General features: G+C 40.3%; 1 protein-coding gene across 1 annotated transcript; it reads left to right on the top strand.

Annotated features, from left to right (window-relative positions):
- Nucleotides 1–996: 996 nt before the first annotated feature.
- LOC145535753 (glycerol kinase-like) lies at nt 997–10611 on the top strand. The gene is made up of 7 exons (XM_081564104.1): nt 997–1100; nt 1894–1978; nt 2847–2967; nt 3076–3219; nt 5466–5546; nt 8514–8600; nt 10427–10611. Exons 1-7 carry the CDS (start codon nt 997–999, stop codon nt 10435–10437), a joined length of 633 nt encoding a protein of 210 aa, XP_081420230.1. The 3' UTR covers nt 10438–10611.
- The last annotated feature ends 12754 nt before the right edge of the window (nt 10612–23365 follow it).

Genomic DNA, 23365 nt, shown 5'->3' on the forward strand with positions numbered 1-23365 from the left:
CACACACACACAGACAGACACATGCACACAGACAGACGCACACACAGACACACACAGACACACACACAGACACACGCACACAGACACATGCACACAGACAGACACACATACAGACACACACACACAGACAGCCACACACACAGTCAGACACACACACACAGACACACACACAGACGCGCACACAGACAGATACACACACAGACACACACACACAGACACACGCACAGACACACGCACACAGACACATGCACACAGACAGACACCCACAGACACACACACAGAGACGCACACACACAGACACACACACACAGACAGACCCACACACACACACAGACACACACACAGGGACACATTTCTGATTCCGAATGCAATGAAGGCCACTTCTTCATCTGCTAGTCAGCAACCTTAAAAATAGTGGAAATGGGGACTTCCCTGATGGTCCAATGGTTAAGAATCCGCCTGCCAATGCACCGGACACAGGATCAATCCTTGGTCCAGGAACTAAGATCCCACATGCCATGGGGCATCTAAGCCCATACCCCACTCCTACTGAGGCCACATGCCCCAGAGTTGGTGCTCCACAACAAGAGAAGCCACTGGCGATGAGAAACCTGTGCCCCATGTCTAGAGAGCAGCTGCCACTCGTTGCAACTAGAGAAAGCCTGTGCACAGCAATAAAGACCCAGCACATCCGAAAATAAATTAAATATTTTTTTAAAAATAGTGGAAATGAGCTACAATACCTTAACAAAACTAATCCAGTTCCTGTCATTCTTGGACTGGGTTATATTTTAGTGGTAGGTATTCAATGTGGAGAAATTTGCTTTTCTTGCTGCTTGTATTCTGCTACAATTAGCAACATTTTGCTGTACTGCATATTAGGAAATCAAAAGTCCCGTCCTAATTTTTTAAACACGTGTGCTTGTTGATGGAAAGAAGTAGTATATACTAGAATGATTTTTTGTGTTTTTTTTTTGTTGTTGTCGTTTGTTTTTAATGTTAGAAAAACTTGCTAAAGAAGTAGGTACTTCTTATGGCTGCTATTTCGTCCCAGCATTTTCGGGGCTGTATGCACCTTATTGGGAGCCCAGTGCAAGAGGGTAAGAATTGAAAATAAGGTATGCTTTTGTCAGTCTTGATTTATTTACTATATTAGCTAAGAACTTATTGGTTAATAGTTTTATATTTTCAAATGATTTTGAAATATGGAGGAAATCTTTTATACTTGGGAAGTATAATTGTAGAACCTTTAAACTCTAAGAAGTTGGGACTTCCCTGGCTGTCCAGTGGTTAGGACTCCACGCTTCCACTGCAGGAGGCATGGATTCAATCCCTGGTTGAGGAACTAAGATACTACACTGCATGCCCCGTGGCATGACATAAAGAAGAACTCCAGGGACTTCCCTGGTGGTTCAGTGGCTGGGACTCTGCCCTCCCTCCCAGTTCAGGGCACCTAGGTTCTAGATCCCACCTGCCACAACTAAGACCTGGTTCAGCCAAATCAATAAATAAATATTAGAAAAAAAAACCCATGAAGTTATGTCATCTGAAAATAAGCCCCGGCCATATTCCTATTCATGTTAGTATTATTATCATTTATCTTCAAGATACCTGCAAGTTATGTATCAAAAGGCCATCATCTAAATGAATATTGATTTGGTTTTATATTATTGTCATCTATTCAGATAGATCATGAACTTTTTCATATGTGGATGCAACATTGTAGACTATAAGGATTTTGCCAGCTACTTAATGTTTGTGCCCAGTTTTGGCTCCCCCCCTGACCCCGTACACGTCTATGTACCAAATTCAACCTTTCCATATTTAGCACATTCCCGATTGATGACTCATTTATTCTGCTCTAATCTTAAAAATCTTTGTGTGTATTTTTAGGATCATCTGTGGGCTCACTCAGTTCACCAATAAATGCCATATTGCTTTTGCTGCATTAGAAGCTGTTTGTTTCCAAACTCGAGAGGTAATCAACATGGGCCTTTTTCCTGTACTTAATCCACCTTTATTATTCCTAAACCAATTTTATATATATGTATATGCTAGAATTTTATGAGAATTTAATAAGCTTGTTCTTGTTGTTCAGTCACTAAGTTGTGTCCGACTCTTTGTGACCCCCATGGACTGCAGCACGCCAGGCTTCCCTGTCCTTCACCATCTCCAGAGTTTGCTCAAACTCATGTCCATTGAGTCAGTGATGCTATCCAACCATCTCATCCTCTGCTGCCCACTTCTGTTCTTGCCCTCAATCTTCCCAGCATAATCAGAAATTAAGCCTGGGGACTTCCCTAGCGGTCCAGTGATTAAGACTTCATGCTTCCACTGCAGGGGGCACGGGTTCCATCCCAGGTCAGGGAGCTAAGATCCCATGGGCTGCACAGTAAGGCCCCCCCCCCCAATTTTTTTTTTAAATTAAGCCTGCCTAAACTGTGATGTAATAAATGCAAGTTTGTTTTCTTTTCCCAGCTGTCATTACTTTCTAAGTTCCTGTTAGCTGCTGGGCACTGGGCATTTTACAGTTGAGGGGATGCTGAGCGACACATATTAGGCAAAGGATTTGAGTAGTAGCACAAACATAGATACCACGGCAGGAAATCAGGGTGCAAAATAGAGTTGTCTGGCTTGCTTGAATATAGAGGTGAGTACAGAGGAGTGGTAAGAGAAAAGGTTGGTGGTAACCAGATCAAGGAGGACCTAGAAGAAATCTCAATTTTCCTTCTGTAGGCTTTGGGGAGCTTTTGCATATTTTTAAGTAGAAGATGGCTATTTTCTGAGATATTACTGTGTGGTACTTTGATGATGTTCATTGCACTGGGTTTTTTTTTTTTTTTCAGATTTTGGACGCCATGAACCGCGACTGTGGAATTCCACTCAGCCATTTGCAGGTAGACGGTGGAATGACCAACAACAAAATCCTTATGCAGTTACAAGCAGACATTCTGTATATTACAGTAGGTCAGTAACCCTCATTCCTTCAAACCCCAATAGTCATGTTTTTTTGGAAGAACTGATTTTTCAGGCATATGTAACTGCTAAGATAGTGATGTTGTTCGCTCCCCTCAGTGAAGCCGTCCATGCCTGAAACAACTGCCCTGGGAGCCGCCATGGCTGCAGGAGCTGCAGAAGGGGTTGGAGTCTGGAGTCTGGAGCCTGAGGACTTGTCGGCTGTCACAATGGAGCGATTTGAACCTCAGATCAACGCTGAGGGTACTTTTATTTATTTTTATTGTAGAGTTGATTTCTAATACAATGTTGTGTTAGTTCCAGCAGTACAGCAAAGTGATTCAATTATATATACTATGTTTTTCAGATTCTTTTCCCTTATAGGTCATTACATAATATTGAGTATAGTTCCCTGTGCTCCACAGTTACCTTTTTCAGTGAGGGTACTTGTAAAAACTGAAGATTGGTGTACTGTGAAAAGGGAGAGAGAGTTTGGTGGTTTAGTCACAAATCAAGAAATGAAATAAGATTGCAAATGCAAAGGTAATTTCATATTCAGCTGCTGAACATACTTGGCTTCATATTTGAATGAATGTGAATAAGAGAAATAGTTCCCTATTAAAAAAAAAAAAACAAACTTCTATAATCACTGTTTTACCATTCACTTCTACTGTTTATAGTCTCTTCATGTACAAGGATAACAGTGCCACAGTATCAGTTTTATTAGTAGCCTGTTAGTGTAACCTTTTCTGACAGTGACAAGGGAGATATATAGACCACCGACACATCATGTCTGCATTGGGTCATCTTTAGTGCCAATGCCCAGTTTTAGGACAGGATTAACTGGGCTAAGGACCATTCTGGTAACTTTTAACTAAGCACAGCAGGGCTAGCCTGACAAAAGCAGCAACAATTTACATCAATGAGCATTAAATATTTGACTCACTGTTGCAACAAACAAAACTAAGCCACAAGACCGACCAATAGACTGTAGCCCGCCAGGCTCCTCTGTCCATGAACTTTCCAGGCAAGAATACTGGAGTGGGTTGTCAGTTCCTCCTCCAGGGGATCTTCCCAACCCAGGGATCAAATCCATGTCTCTTGCATCTCCTGCATTGGCAGGTGGATTCTTTACCACTGCACCACCTGGGAAGCTCTAATACCTGTAATTAAGTTTGTGTACAAAAGTCAGGTTTTATATATTCAATTTGGTTTTAAACCTTTTTAAAAAGCTGTCTATAAAATGGTATCATAGTGAATTTTGTGGTGGTTCAGATGGTAAAAAATCTGCCTGCAATGCGGGACACCTGGGTTTGATCCTTGGGTTGGGAAGATCCCCTGGAGAAGGGAACAGCTACCCACTCCAGTATTCCAGCCTGGAGAATTCCATGGACAGAGGAGCCTGGCGGGCTACAGTGCATGGGGTCACAAAGAGTTGGACACGACTGAGCGACTTTCACTTTCCAAGGTCCTCTGCCTTCCCCCAAAGAGAAGGCAGATTAAATAGGATTCTCCTTTCTAATTCATCACCACCTGCTTGTGAATGACCTGGTCTTAGCAGGTAGCCTGTCTCTGCATCTCCCTTCAGTTTGCAGACCAGGCTGAATTTCCCTCCAACTTCCACACAAGCTTCTCTCTGCCGTCACTGGCAGTCTTTGGCAGCCATACTGGGATCGGAGTCCTGGTAAAGCTCCATGTCAGTTAAATACAGTGTAACAAACATCAGTTGAATAAGTGAAACAATTTGTCAAGAATGATGAGTGAATATTAGTACTTAGAACATCTTAGTAAACTGTCTTTCTTTTTTAAAAAACTTTTTATTTTTTATTGGAGTATAGTAACTAACGGACTTCCCTGGTGGCTCAGAGGTTAAAGCGTCTGCCTCCAATGCAGGAGACCTGGGTTCGATCCCTGGGTCGGGCAGTTCCACTGGAGAAGGAAATGGCAACCCACTCCAGTATTCTTGCCTGGAGAATCCCATGGACGGAGGAGCCTGGTAGGCTACAGTCCACGGGGTCGCAAAGAGTCGGACACGACTGAGCGACTTCCCAGTAGCATAGTAACTAACAGTTGTTATTGATAGTTTCAGGTGTACAGCAAAGCGACTCAGCCATACGTGTGAAAGTGAAAGTCGCTCAGTTGTGTCCGACTCTTTGTGACCACATGGACTATACAGTCCATGGAATTCTCCAGGCCAGAATACTGGAGTGGGTAGCTGTCCCTTCTCCAGGGGATCTTCCCAACCCAGGGATTGAACCCAGATCTCCCACACTGCAGGCGGATTCTTTACTGTCTGAGCCACCAGGGAAACCAAGAATACTGGAGTGGGTAGCCTATCCCTTCTTCAGTGGATCTTCCCAGTCCAGGAATCGAACTGGAGTCTCCTGGCAGATGATTCCATACGTATACATGTATCCATTCTCCCCCAGACTCCCCTCCCGTCCAGTCTGCCACCTAACATTCAGTAAACTGCCTTTCTTATGTATGGTTTTCCTACTTTCTATTTCTAGAAAGTGAAATTCGTTATTCTACATGGAAGAAAGCTGTGATGAAATCAATGGGTTGGGTTACAACTCAGTCTTCAGAAAGTGGTAAAAATGTTTTTTTTGTTATTGCCACTTTGTCCTAGTATGTTAAATAGCTTCTTTAAGTATCTGTTTATACTTAGCAAGGCTGCTCTGAAGAATAGCATTATCATATGCTCATAGTTTCTAACATTTTGAAAATACTTAAAGTTCTAAACATAAAATGTAAATTATCAGATTGATATATGTGCTTATCTCTATCCTGCCATACCTTTCCTTATTAGTTTATTCCTGGTACTTTGATTGATAACTTAGTTTTCTTAAAAGTAAAAGTATTTCTAGTTTCTTCCTAATGAAAAAAAAAATCAACTAAACTTTTTTTTTTCTCTTCGTAACTGACTTTGCCTTTTTGGGAGGCTGTCTTCATGACCTGAACCGACCAAAAGCTATATTGATTTCATAATACATTTCACGACTTCCTAGACTGCTCCCAAGCCCTTAGTGAGTGTATGTTGTGAGAATTCATTGAAATAAGAGGAAGAAAAGTACCAAGCATAGTAAATTAGAAATGTCATAATTGGGAAATGCTCTTGGCAGAAATTAGAGGACTTTTGTTTTTAATCACTTAGATGGGAAGGTATCTACCATAAATAAACTATTTAGTTGTAAACAGCTCTGAGCTGCCTTTAATATTGAAACAGCCTTTAACATACCTTTAATATGGCATGATATTGTAATCCGTTGCTAAATACAAGATTTGGAATTTAATGAATGAAACAATGGCCAATAATATTTTGAAGCATATAGTTTAAGAGAGAGGAGTTTATAAATGAAATATAGCCTGCCTTCCAACCCCGAAGTGAGTATAGAACCACTTTTTTAAAAAATTATTTATTTATTGGCTGCACCAGTGCTTAGTTGCAGCATGTGGGGTCTAGTTCCCTGTCTAGGGGTCAAACCTGGGCTCCCTTCATTAGGAGCCCAGAGTCTTAGCCACTGGATCACCAGGGAAGTCCCAAGAACCACTTTTAATGTATCTAGCTTTTCAGAGAAGCTTCTGGGATCATCCTGTTTCTACTTGAAGCTTTTGTTTATTATCCTAAATAAGCTTTAGGCTTAATATCCATTGTCTTGACATCTTTTGTTCTGAGACCCACCTTTCTTTCTAAGATGGTGACAAAGCCTTTCTTGCTAAGATTGTCTGCAGTTTTGAGACCTTTTGCAGTTAAACTTCTCAATCATAGGTATTTTTTGTAGCACAGTGGTAGTTGCTTTGAAGGACGCAACAGCCGTGCACTCTGATTTATTTTCTGGTTGCCCTCAGTTAAAAGCTGATGAAAATGAGTTCCGTGATTTCTTTGACTAGTTGTATTTTTTTAAATGGCACAGAAACTTCCCTGGCAGTCCAGTGGTTGAGACTCCACACTTCCAATGCATGGGGCACAGGTTCATCCCTGGTCAGTGAACAAGATCCTGCATGCTCCCAAAAAATAAATAAATAAAATGTATTTTATTTATTTTATGGCCAAAAAAATATTATATGGCCAAATAAATAAATAAAACGGCACAATTCAACCTGTTCCCCTCCCTCGCTGTATCTGCCTCCATGTTGATACCATACATACTTCTTCCTTACTTGCAGTTGAGGATATGATTTTAATCGCCAAGTTCCCACAAAGCCAATTATCATTTTCTCTCTGTTTGCTTACCTTACTGTCAGTGAACTTAAAATGCCAAGAAAAAGTGGATAAAGACAATTACATGATTCTTTTGTTTCTGCCATCAGAATTGATGATAAAATAATTTGATTTTTTGAGAGCTTTTGATTTTTCAAACTTGATTTTTGTTTCAGTTAGGCTGCAGTGTATTTAAGGCAAAGTGTAAAAAACAATTTGTAGTAGATTTATGAAAAGCACTCATGTACAACATTTTGAGAGTCTCAAAAACTGTATAATAATCCAGATAACAATATTCAATTAGTGAAATGCTGATTGTTCTTCATGCAATGTAAGCTATGTAATAATAGTACAGATAGAATCTTGTTTTGATGATCTCATAAGGCTATTCAAATTGCTGCCTGGCCTCTTATCCTCTTTAAATAGTTTTAATTTATGGGAAGAATATTATGTTAGCTTAATTTCCAAAGCATATTGCCAATTTTGAAGCATTCATATTTATTTTCTTGTTGGTAACTATATTTGAATGGAATGTAAAGAATTTTTAACATACAATTTAATATGTTTTAAATGTTGTAGAAATGATTGGGGATTTAATATTTTTTGGAGAGAGCTTATGATAAGTAATGACTTCATGACTTTGTACTCCAAACCCACCAAAATAACATTTTCTTCAAAAATTGTTAAATGTTCAAGATACATAATGTTTAAATTCAAGAAAAGCCTATGTCTGTATCTATCTAGCTATTCTTTAAAGGAAATGTTTTCAATCAGGTTAGAAAATATCAAAACAATTGTGTTCTCAGACAATATTTTAAAATGTAGATTAATACAGTTTAGTTTTTAAATTATAGTAACATTAATTTTCAGGTTCATTTTGTTATACCAACTGTGTGTAAAAAAGAAAATGAAACCAATAGGGTTTGAAATTCATTTTCAAACTCATGAATTGGACTAATATAACTCTTCTCTGATAGCCAAAGGATCTATAATTTTAATCTGGATGGGGAATGGGATTGCTCACTTAGTATCTTTTGGGGAAGAACCAAGAAAGCTAAAATCAGCAGCCTCCCAAAAAGAAAGTTCTCCTTCAGCTTTCTTTGGCTTTGCCAGTGGAAGGTTTATGTTTGTCTATATGCTCTATGTTCTTGCTATTTGTGGCATGCTATCTGTACCGTTTGTTAACTGTCATAAGCCCTCAGTTTGGATTCTGGTTTTGATTTAAAGTAATAACTCTTTGATACTATTTTTATAACTTTTTTTTTGCTATCATGTGATTCTTAACACAAATATTGTAATTATGTGTCTCTCTTTTGGTTTGCTTGACTGGAATTCCCTCCTACTCGGATGACAACAGGTGACCCTAGTATCTTCTGTAGTCTACCCTTGGGCTTTTTTATAGTGAGTAGCGTGGCAATGTTAATCGGAGCAAGGTACCTCTCAGGTCAGTTCCTCTTTAAATTAGACAATTATATGAGTTAGCGTTAATGTATTTGTGTATAAATCAACAGAAAGTTTTCAGTATTTTTCCTTCTTCCTGTTCTTAGGAACCTGGAAAATCTATTAAAGGTCTAGTTAATATACCATTTAATTCAGAATTAAGGACTGTGACTCTGCTTTTATTCTCTTTGATTTTTAGTAGATGATTTTCTTTGAGGGGCTACATTCTGCTGGCAAGTGCAGCAGTAAGCACAAGTACTACTGTTCATGCTTAAATGAAAGGATGTTCAGAGTGTTAGATGAAATGTATAGTATTTGAAATCAATTGAATTTGCTTTCAAATGTGCCTAAGTTGTTTTTCATGCTTATGAAAATCTTCTACACAAGTCTTAACATTTCAATCCTGGTAAGACTTTCGGCCAGAGTATGTTAGCAGAGTTTCTGTAAAACTCTAAACCTGGGGAAAATGTATTGTCACTTTTATTTTAGTTAAGAGAATACATTGGTGAACTGAAATTTTTTTTTAATTATTGCTGAAATAAATTGGGGGTGAAATTCAAACTGAATTATTACTTTTGCATGTTCTGAATATTCTTATAAAAGTAAAATTGCTCAGTACATTATAAAACTCACTGTGTAACCAGCATTAATTTAAATATAATAATCATTTTTGGAAGTTGTTCCTGATAATAGCTCAGTTTTTCTTCAAATTAATGGCCTAAATGGAAATGACATACTTCATATGTTGCCAAGAAAGTGAAACATTTAAAAAATCTTCTTAATTAGGGAAAGAGTTGAATTATTTCTCTTAATTAATTACAAGATGACCTGGGTTTAAAATGTAAAAATTTTTTATTGATATGGGAGAACATCTGTTTTTAGAAGTCTGACAAGCATTAATCAGCTTGGCATCATCACTAAAGCACTATATATAAATATGGAATGAAAAGTTATTTACATTAGCAGAAAGGGAATAAAAATGATCTACATTAGCAGAACATTAAATTATCTTTTAAATTATGATAAAATTTCATGATTATGTGCATGAGAATTTAAAATTAGATTTACCTTTTTCTGTGTTCTTGTTTATAATAAATTTGTTCAAATCTTTTTCTTCCATAACAACCATGTTGGTATTAGTGCTTTACACCTTACAAAAGGCTTCTGTATACATAAATCTGTACAGAATTAGCAGATGCTTATTTTCTTTCTGCTTCTCAGGAATGTTTGGTGGAAGAGTCTGAGTATTCCCCAGAAGAACTATAATTTAAATTTTTTTTAATTCTGTTTTAGGAAAAGTTCTATTTTTTTTCTTTATCCTGAGGTTTTTTTTGTTTTGTTTTGCTTGTTTGTTTGTTTTTGGCTGCATTATGATGGTCTGGAAAAGGAAAGAAAATAGCATTGCAGCTGAATGTTTTCATCGATATTTTTTCCCCTTCTGTTTCCCTTTGATGCCAGTACAGAATGAAAAAGCTTGGTCTTTGAAAAAATAGGATATATAACATATCTCTAAGCTAAAGGATACAGTAAATGTCCAAATTCCCAGACTTCCAAAATAGATATGATTGCCATCTTTAGGATCTCTCTTGGTAACATATGCTGAGATTTGAGAAAAATTGGAATGACTTGTCTTGGTAAACAGTTAGCAATAGCGTTCATTTGCTAATTTTGAAATTGGCCCAGTTATATTTGTTGCATTTTACCTGTGAAGCAATATTTAGGAATCATATGGAATTTCTAGCTCAATAATGATCGAATCATCTTCATTGCTTTAACTCCTAAATTGCATGTTGATTATTATTGATATATATGATTTTTGTCCCATTTTAGGTATGCCGTAAATACTACCAACTCATGGATTCCAAAGATGCGAGCTCTTTACCTATGGAGAGAATCCAGTGATTCTGTCTCTTAATGTGATGACACTATTCATAGACTGATTTTATTTATAAGCCACTTGCTGCATGATCCTCCAAGTAGACCTGTGGCTTGAAATAAAGAAAATGCAGCAGAAAGAATGCTATAGAAACATTTGGTGTGTTTTTTAACAGCACTAGTTAAGATTGGACCAGCCACCTTTGGGGCTGACCCCCTCCTTTGCAATCATTTCCTGCCTCATTCCCTGTAAGATCTAGGAAGAATTCAGATCCTACCCATTGGAATCTTTCATCACGTATATTCAAATTCTGATGGGCCAGGATTTGATTCCTGCACTACACACGCTTCATTAAGGGGCTATTACTAACTGGCTAAAAATCTGTGATTTTTTGTTTGCTTCCTTTTAACAGACTCCCCTACCCAAAGTCCTCTTCTCTGCTTATTAGGGAGACCACAACATCTTCACTAAATGTTTAAATGGAAGCCTCTACTAAATTCTTAAAATAGAAATTTCGTACCCTCATTCTTTAGGCATTTTTCTAAAAAGTATTTGCCAAAACTGAAAATTCTTCATGTATTTTACATGGTCTCACTAATTATACTGAATTGCTATCTGGATCTTATAGGGAAGGACACTTTCCTTTTTTTTTTTTTTTTTTTTTCGTTCCTTTTTATATTTTTTACATTGTGTATAACATATATGTCTCTATATTTTGTATAATGAGGGTAGCCCATTTATAAATTAAGAGTACATGTTCTCACTAATTACACTGAATTTCTGTCAGGATCTTATAGGGAAGAATACTTCCTTTTCTTTTCATCTCTCCTTTTTATATTTCTTACTTTGTATGTGTAACATACATGTGTTTATATTTTATATACTGAGGGTAGCCCATTTATAAATTAAGAACACATTATATTCAGTGGATTCTAATGGGGCTGGTCTTAAGTGGACCACTATGTGTATAAATATTTTGGGGAAAACAGCTGTATACATTTTTGGGCAACAATTATGCATATTATTTCCCAGGAAAAGCTTTCTTGAAGAGCCAACATTTAAAATTTAAGTATATGTTCTATGTGAATGAAAGAAAATGTACTTTATTGTGACTATAATTTCTTATACCATACTTTTATATGCTAAAAAAAAAAACCCTGTGGAAGACTATAGCAAATATTGTTTTCAAATACAAGCACTTAGTCCATATAAAGTTTGCTTTTCCTTTGATATAAATTTAGACCTATTTGGGATCCTTTTGAGGGAATATCAAAAAAAGTTTATAAAAAGAGCCAAGAATCTCTTTCCATCTAAGTATGTTATAAATTGCTGATGAGAAATTAAAATGTCTATTTGAGATGACAAGTAGTTATCTCTGCTTATGGACATATTATTAATACAACATAAAAATGGTTTAATTGATAGAAAAAGCTTCCAGTAAACCCAAGAATTTCCTTCTTGGGTTGCAGCCACAACCAAGAAATTCTCAAAAAATTTAATGTGAGGCATTATAGCAACTTACCTAATCTAGCTTCTCAATGTCAATTTTAAAAGAAGCTTAATTTTTTTACTACAAACAAGAAAGTACTGCCTCCTAATTATTTTCTTCAGTGATGAAAATGGAAAAATATTTGTATATTAATATAAAAGGTTTTGTTTTGTTTGGAATGAATGGTAGCTTGCATTTTCAGTTCTGATTATGCTGTTTGTAAATTATTGAATCTGCTGGGTTTTATTGGTGCAGCTGCCACTTTAGTGACATAAATGTTACAGAACGGTACTATGAAATTATTATTTTGTGGCAAGGACACTTTTAAACATCGTTTGTTTCTACAAAGGTAGTTTGAGTTAATGTAAATAACTGTGAAAATCATTGTTCCAATAATTTTAAGATTACATTAATTTTCTGTAAATTGTGATATTTATAAATGTTTGAAATGATACACGTTGATATTTAATGATAAATTTACTTAAAATAAATTGACCCTCATTCTTACTTGCATTTCTCATTTACAGACTAGAACTTAGATCAAAGTTAATTGAGAAAGATGATTCAGGAAACGTTCAGCTCAGCTGTTAGCCCTTGATCAGGCACACACTGAAGAATTAACCAACAGCTGAAGAAGTAGTTTCTGGGACGATGAGCACCTTACTTGTTCTGTTAAAAAAGACTACACTGTCCCATCTCAGCATCCAGAAAATGCCCCGGTGAGGTCAGCAGCTGTTCTCAATAGAGTCTTGCAGTCATGGCTAACCATGGCTTACTGGTTCCACTCTATGCTTCAGTTCCTCTCTACCTGGGTGAGTTGGTGGAGTCAAGTACGCCATTATTTTCTGAACTCAATCGCCAACACCTCAATCTTTTGTTCTCCAGGTAATCAGTAACATAAATAATGCATTTTTGCTTCTGTAATGATATCTTAGAATTGTTTAGTGTGTGTTTTTTTTTTAAATGCCTAAGTCTCAGTTCTTTGGCTTATAGGTATTTTGTATCCTGTGGGAATGAAGAATGATTGCAATTTAGGAGGAACCATGAAACAAAGATGTCATAGCACAGAAACTATAACAGCATTGGTAGTCAAGTAGGTAGTTTTTACCTCATAGTGTCTAATCATAAAGAGAAGTGCAAAAATTACTATTTTTATAGCTTTAATAAGGTATAATTGATATATAGAAAACTGTACATATTTAATGTATATACTTTGATGAGCTTGGACTTAATGCATACACCCATTATCCCATCACCAAAATCAAGGTTATAAACATACCAATCACCTCCAAAAATTTCCTTGTGTCCCTTTGCTTTCTGTGTTTGTATGTTTAAGAATGCTTAACATGAAATCTACCCTCTTAAATTTTTAAATGCACAATAACGTATTGTTAACTATGGCACTAAGTTGTACAGCAATCTCTAGGACTTAATCATCTTGTGTAACTAACTTCATACCCATTGAACCCCCTCACCCCACCCCCTGCTAACCACCAATCTCCTTTCTGTTTATATGTTTGACTTTTTAAGATTCCACACATAATGGAAGATTATGCAGTATTTCTTTTTGTGTCCAGTTTATTTCACTTAGCATAAGGTGTTATAGGTCCATTGATGTTGCAAACAGTAGAATTTCCTTCTTTTTAAGGCTGATCAAGATTCTATTGTATGTATATACCACATTTTCTTTATCCATTCATCTGTCAGTGGACATTTGGGTTGTATCTATATGTTGGCTGTTGTGAATAATGCTGCAGTGAACCTGGGAGTGTAGATATCCTGATTTCGATTCTTTGGGATATATACTCAAAAGTAGAATTGCTGCATCATATGGTAGTTCTATTTTTAATTTTTTGAGGAATCTTCATACTGTTTTCCATAGTGGCTGCACCATTTTACCTTCCCACCAACAGTGTAAAAGTGTTCCAAGAATTAGTTTTTAACTAGAACTTTGTAATAGCTTGTTTTAACTATACTTTTTAAATAAGGAAGTTTACTTGATCTGTTCTTGCAACCTAACAATTCATCAGGTCACATAATAGGCATTACTGGAAAACTGAGTGAGTTTCAAAACCAACTTGATTGCTACTTGATCTATACTTTATAGATACATATCTTAGCTCCGGTCTTACGTTAAAGGATAAAATGTGTTAAGTATCACAGACAAAGAACTCTCACCAGAATTTCTAAAGATTTCCCTGTCATCAGTTTTAGTGAAAATGACCTATTAAGTTAAATTTGGGGACTGTAAAGATAAATATTCTGAGAAACAGAAGATAGGTTAAAAACAAGTTGCTCATGTTAATCGGCTACACCCCCAATATGAAATAGAAAGTTTTTTTTACAAAGTTTTTAAAAACTAGTTGCTCAATTAATTTTAATTAATTTTTGGCCATGCCACATTGCGGTGCAGGATGTTAGTTCCCTAAGCAGGGATTGAACTCTCGCCCGTTGCAGCAGAAGCTCAGAGTCTTAACCACTGTACCACCATGGAAGCCCCTTGCAAATCTAAATTTTTGAGCTTAAATTCTGAGGCCAGTGTACATGAATGTTCATGACAGCATTATTCGTAATAGCTCAAGAGAAAACAACCGTCTTATCAATTGATGAATGGTAAATGAAAGGTGAGATATCCATACAGTGGAATATTACTCACATGTAAACATGATAAGGTACCACACACATACTACAACATAAATGAATCTTGAAAACTAAGCAGAGAAAAATCATACAAAAAGCCACATAGTGTATGATTCAGATTGCATGAAATGTCCAGAATAGACAAATTCACAGGGACAGAAGGTGGATTAGTGGCTGCCAGAGTCTAGGGGGGTGGGGTACAGGGAGGGGAAAAGGGACGTGACTGCTAATGGACAGGATTTCTTTTGGGGTGATGATTGCACAACTTTGTGAATATACTAAAAACTGAAGCATACACTTTAAAGGAGTGCATTTATGGTATATGAATTATACCTCAATGAAAGTATAATTTGCATTTATGTAAAATAAATATATTTGTCCAGTCCCTGACAGCATGTGAGCTTATAGTCCCTGAAATGAGTCCTCTGAAGGAAATAAATTTTATTTGCTCCTCGAAAATATGGAGGTTAATAAATGTATCTCCTTTTTATTTCACTTTCATTAACTCTTTTTCAAGTATCTAATATTGGAAATAAGAAAAATCCTTTAGTCACTATTACATAAAAGATTATGAAGAAGTAGAAGATCTGGGCTCCCATTCAGCTTCCCAGGGATTTTCCTGGTCTGTCCAACAGAATATACTGATCAAAAGGGTACAGCTAACTCGTTTTCCCCAAAGACTTGGTAAATGAGGAGGCAGTCTTCTGAACATATTAAGTAAAACATATTACCATAATTACCAGTAACGTGACTTGTAGTTAAGAAACTGTGCTGTGTCTTAATTTTCTTGAAGGTTTAATCTCATCTTCTTTCTCCTCAAGCTCATTTTAAACCTTCAGCCTTTTATTAATTTACCACCACGTCTCTTTCTTTACTACAGTGTTTTTAGGAGAAAACAATGTCTGTTTGCCATCTACTCCTTCAGTAAATTATTCTTGAATTAAATATTGCATGCTGGAGAGAGAAATATAATTACTAAAAAGCATGACATATTATGGAGTTTATTTAGTGTGCTGAATAGGTTTTACATAAAGTAGTATTTGATTATGCAATATTTATGTTGTGAGAAATATCTATCTGTATCTGTGACAATTGAATATAGTTTAAAATTAGTGATTCTGATCTTACTCAATAGATTTGTCCTTTTTGAAACACGCAATTTGGTTTCAAAGGGCATTTTCATGATTATTTTTTGCATATGCTAAAAATAATTTATGTTACCAGTCAATTAAACTTTGGCCTTTTTTTGATTAGTTTGTTTATGCAAAAACCCTGTTTCATATCAAGACTTTAGTGCTTCCAGACTGCACTTTTCTATTTTTGTGTGGCTTTTGTGTTTATAAATGACATCATTGCTTTACCACCTACATAAAATCATAATTATTATTTTTAAAATTAGTTCTATCTTCTTGATTAGATCAAATGTTTTCCTTCAAGTCATTGCCTGGTATATTCCAAAAGTACAAATTATATGTACTCACGTATTCAGGTATATTAAGCATGCAACATTATTTTGCACATTTTTATTTATTTATGTTTGCTTTTGGCTGTGCTAGGTCTTTGTGCAGGCCTGCACAGGCCTTTCTCTAGTCGCGGTGATGTGGTGAGCAGGGGGTATTCTCTAGTTGCAGTATGGGGGGTGGGGGTGGGGCGGGGTCTCATTGCAGTGACTTCTCTTGTTGCGGAGCATGGGCTCCAGGTTGTGCAGGCTTCAGTATTTGCAACTCCCAGGCTCTAGAGCACAGGCTCAGTAGTTGTCGCACAAGGGCTTAGTTGCTCTGCAGCATGTGGGGTCCTCCTGGCCAGGGGTTGAACCTGTGTCTCCTGCATTGGCAGGTAGACTCCCTACCACTGAGCCTCCAGGGAAGCTCTACATATTTTAAAGGTTTTTTTTAAAATATTTATTTATTTATTTGGCTGTGCTGGGTCTTAGTTGCGGCATGCGGGATCTTTTTTTTTTTTTTTTCCAGTTATGGCATGAGAGATTTTACTTGGAGCATGCAGGATCTAGTTCCCTGACCAGGGATCCCCTGCATAGGAGAGTGGGGAGTCTTAACCACTGGACCACCAGGGAAGTCTCTTGAAGATTTTATCACTGCATTCCTGTAAGTGTGAATACTTTTATTATTAAACAGAAAAGCACTCCTTTCCTTCCTATGAAATTTTAGAACTTATGATGAAGATGGCTCTTGGTTACTACACTGTTTCTTTGGCCAGAATTTCATAGTACCCTTTTAAAGTACTTCATGAAGGTGTTCATTCATTGCGACGGACACATAGACTGCCTGGTGGGGAAAGGGTGAAGTAGAAACTTACCATCTCACGTAAGCCCTCAGCAGTGGAGGTAGACAGGCATGAGTGGTGTCTATCCCCATTCCCAGTCTTGCCAACACACACACACACACACACACAGACACACACTCACACACACACACAGACACACACACAGACACACACACACAGACAGACACACACACACAGACACACACACACAGACACATGCACACACACAGACACACACACAGACACACACACACAGACACACACACAGACACACACACACACAGAAACACAAACACAGGCACACACACAGACACACACAGACACACACACAGACACACGCACACAGACACACACAGACAGACACACACACAGATACACACACACAGACAGACACACACACACAGACACACACACAGACAGATACACACACACAGACAGACACACACACACAGACAGACACACACACAGACACACACACACAGACACACACACAGACACACACACAGACACACACACAGACACATGCACACAGACACACAGAGAGACACACACAAACAGACACACTCACAGACACAAACAGACACACACACACAGACAGACACACACACACAGACACACACACACACACACATACACAGACACAGACACATGCACACAGACAGACACAGAGACACACACACAGACAGACACACACACAGACACAGACACACAGACAGACACACACAGACACACACACACAGACACACACAGAGACATACACTGACAGACACACACACAGACACAGACACACAGATAGACACACACACACAGACACACACACAGACACACACACAGACACACACACAGACAGACACACACACACAGACACACAGAGACACCCACAGACACACACACAGACACACACACAGACACACGCACACATACAGACACACACAAACAGACAGACACACAGACACACACACGCAGACACAAACACAGACACACACAGACACACACACAGACACATGCACACAGACACACACCCAGACACACACACAGACACACACACACAGACAGACACACACGCACAGACACACACAAAGACACACACACACAGACACACACAGACACACACAGACACACACACAGACAGACACACACACACAGACACACAGACACACACACACAGACAGACACACACACAGACACACACACAGACACACACACACAGACACACACACAGACACACACACACAGACACACACACAGACACACACAAACAGACAGACACACAGACACACACACGCAGACACACACACAAACACACACACAGACACACTCACAGACACAAACAGACACACACACACAGACAGACACACACACAAACACATGCACACAGACAGACACACACAGACACACACAGACAGACACACACACAGACACACAAACACACACACAGACACACACACAGACACACACACACAGACACACAGACAGACAGACACACATACAGACACATGCACACAGACAGACACACACACAAACACACACACAGACAGATACACACACACAGACACACACACAGACACACACACAGACACACACACAGACAGACACACACACACAGACAGACACACACAGAGACACACACACAGATACACACACACAGACAGACACACACACAGACACGCACACAGACAGACACACACACAGACACACACACAGACACACACAGACAGTCACACACACAGACAGATACACACACAGAGACAGACACACACACAGACACGCACACAGACACAGACTCACCGACAGACACACACAGACACACACACAGACAGACATACACAGACAGACACACACACAGAAACACACACACCGACAGACACACACAGACACAAACACAGAGACACACACACAGACACACACACACAGACACATGCACACAGACAGACACACACGCAGACACACACACAGACACACACACAGACACACACACAGACAGACAGACACACAGAAACAGACACACAGACAGACACACACAGACACACACAGACAGACACACACAGACAGACACACACACAGACACACACACAGACACACACACAGACAGACACACACAGACACACACACACAGACACACGCACACAGACACACACACAGACACACACAGACACACGCACACAGACACACACACAGACACACACACAGACAGACACACACACAGACACACACACAGACAGACATACACAGACAGAGACACACACAGACACACACACACACCGACAAACACACACACACAGACACACACACAGGCAGATACACACACACAGACACACACACACACAGAGACAGACACACACACAGACACACACACACAGACACACACACAGACACACACACAGACACACACACACAGACACACACACACAGACAGACACACACACAGACACACACACACAGACACACACACAGACACACACAGACACACAGACACACGCACACAGACACACACACAGACACACACACACAGACACACACACAGACACACACACAGACACACACACAGACAGACACACACAGACAGACACACACAGACACACGCACAGACACACACACAGACACACAGACACACACACAGACACACACACAGACAGATACACACACACAGACAGACAGACACACACAGACACACACACACCCAGATACACACACACAGACAGACACACACAGACACACGCACACAGACAGACACACACACAGACACACACAGACAGACACACAAAGACACACACACACAGACACACACACAGACACACACACAGACAGACACACACACAGACACACACACACAGACACACACACAGACACACACACAGACACACACACAGACAGACACACACACAGACACAGACACACAGACACACACACACAGACACACACAGACAGACAGACACACACACAGACACACACACACCGACAGACACACACAGACACACACACAGACAGACAAACACACAGACACACACACAGACAGATACACACAGACACACACACAGACACATGCACACAGACACTCACACAGACACACACAGACACACACATACAGACACACACACAGACACACGCACACAGACACACACACAGACACAGATACACACAGCCAGACAGAGACACACACACAGATACACACACACAGACAGATACACACACACAGACACATAGACACACACACAGACACACACAGACAGACACACAAAGACACACACACACAGACACACACACAGACACACACACAGACAGACACACACACAGACACACACACACAGACACACACACAGACACACACACAGACACACACACAGACAGACACACACACAGACACAGACACACAGACACACACACAGACACACACACACAGACAGACACACACACAGACACAGACACACAGACACACAGACACACACACAGACACACACACAGACACACGCGCACATACAGACACACACCAACAGACAGACACACAGACACACACACGCAGACACAAACACAGACACACACACAGACACATGCACACAGACACACACCAAGACACACACACAGACACACACACACAGACAGACACACACACACAGACACACACAAAGACACACACACACAGACACACACACAGACACACACACAGACAGACACACACACACAGACACACAGACACACACACAGACACACACACAGACACATGCACACAGACACACACAAAGACACACACACACAGACACACACACACAGACAGACACACACACAGACACACACACAGACACACACACACAGACACACACACAGACACACACACAGACACACACACACAGACACACACACAGACAGACACACACACACAGACAGATACACAGACACACACACGCAGACACACACACAGACACACACACAGACACACACACAGACACACACACAGACAGACACACACACACAGACACACAGAGACACACACAGAAACATGCACACAGACACACACACAGACACACACACACAGACACGCACACACAGACACACGCACACAGAGAAACACACACCTCGACACACACACAGACACACGCACACAGACAGACACACACAGACACACGCACACAGACACACACACACAGACACACGCACACAGACACATACACAGACACACGCACAAAGACACACACACAGACACACACACAGACACACACAGACAGACACACACAGACAGACACACAAACAGACACACACACAGACACACAAACAGACAGACACACACAGACAGACACAACACAGACACACACACACCGACAGACACACACAGACACTCACCCACAGACACATGCACAGAGACACACACACACAGACACACACACACGGACACATGCACACAGACACACACTCCGACACACACACAGACACACCCTCAGACACACACACAGACACACGCACACAGACACACACACAGACACACACACAGACAGACAAACACACACAGACACACACACAGACAGACACACACAGACACACACACAGACACACACACAGACACACAGACACACACACAGACACACACACAGACACACACACAGACACAGATACACACACCCAGACAGAGACACACACACAGATACACACACACAGACAGACACACACACACAGACACACGCACACAGACACACACAGACAGACACACACACAGATACACACACACAGACAGACACACACACACAGACACACACACAGACAGATACACACACACAGACAGACACACACACACAGACAGACACACACACAGACACACACACACAGACACACACACACAGACACACAGACAGACAGACACACATACAGACACATGCACACAGACAGACACACACACAGACACACACACAGACAGATACACACACACAGACACACACACAGACACACACACAGACACACACACAGACAGACACACCCACACAGACAGACACACACAGAGACACACACACAGATACACACACACAGACAGACACACACACAGACACGCACACAGACACACACACAGACACACACACAGACACACACAGACAGTCACACACACAGACAGATACACACACAGAGACAGACACACTCACAGACACGCACACAGACACAGACTCACCGACAGACACACACAGACACACACACAGACAGACATACACAGACACACACACAGACACACACACACCGACACATGCACACAGACAGACACACACACAGACACACACAGAAACACGCACACAGACACACACACAGACACAAACACACAGACACACACACACAGACACAGACACAGACACATGCACACAGACACACACACAGACACACACACAGACAGACACACACACACAGACACACACACAGACACATACACAGACAGACACACACACAGACACAGACACACAGATAGACACACACACACAGACACACACACAGACACACACAGACACACACACAGACACACACACAGACACACACACACACCGACAGACACACACAGACACAAACACAGAGACACACACACAGACACACACACACAGACAGACACACACAGACACACACACGCAGACACAAACACAGAGACAGACACACACACAGACACACACACAGACACACAGACAGACACACAGAAACACACACAGACACACACACAGACACACGCACAAAGACACACACACAGACACACACACAGACACACACACAGACAGACACACACACAGACACACACACACAGACACACACACAGACACACACACAGACAGACACACACACAGAAACACACACAGACACACACACAGACACACACAGAAACACGCACACAGACACACACACAGACACAAACACACAGACACACACACACAGACACACACACAGACACATGCAAACAGACACACACACAGACACACACACAGACAGACACACACACACAGACACACACACAGACACATACACAGACAGACACACACACAGTCACAGACACACAGATAGACACACACACACAGACACACACACAGACACACACAGACACACACACAGACACACACACAGACACACACACACACCGACAGACACACACAGACACAAACACAGAGACACACACACAGACACACACACACAGACAGACACACACAGACACACACACACAGACACACACACGCAGACACAAACACAGAGACAGACACACACACAGACACACACACAGACACACAGAAACACACACAGACACACACACAGACACACGCACAAAGACACACACACAGACACACACACAGACAGACACACACACAGACAAAGACACACAGACAGACACACACAGACACACACACACAGACACACACACAGACACATACACAGACAGACACACACACAGACACAGACACACAAAACACACACAGACACACACACAGACACACGGACACAGACACACGCACACAGACACACAGACACACACACA

The sequence above is a fragment of the Giraffa tippelskirchi genome, chromosome X (assembly GCF_054371585.1).
Source record: "Giraffa tippelskirchi isolate mGirTip1 chromosome X, T2T-mGirTip1v1.2.pri, whole genome shotgun sequence".
In the NCBI taxonomy this organism is placed as follows: domain Eukaryota; kingdom Metazoa; phylum Chordata; class Mammalia; order Artiodactyla; family Giraffidae; genus Giraffa; species Giraffa tippelskirchi.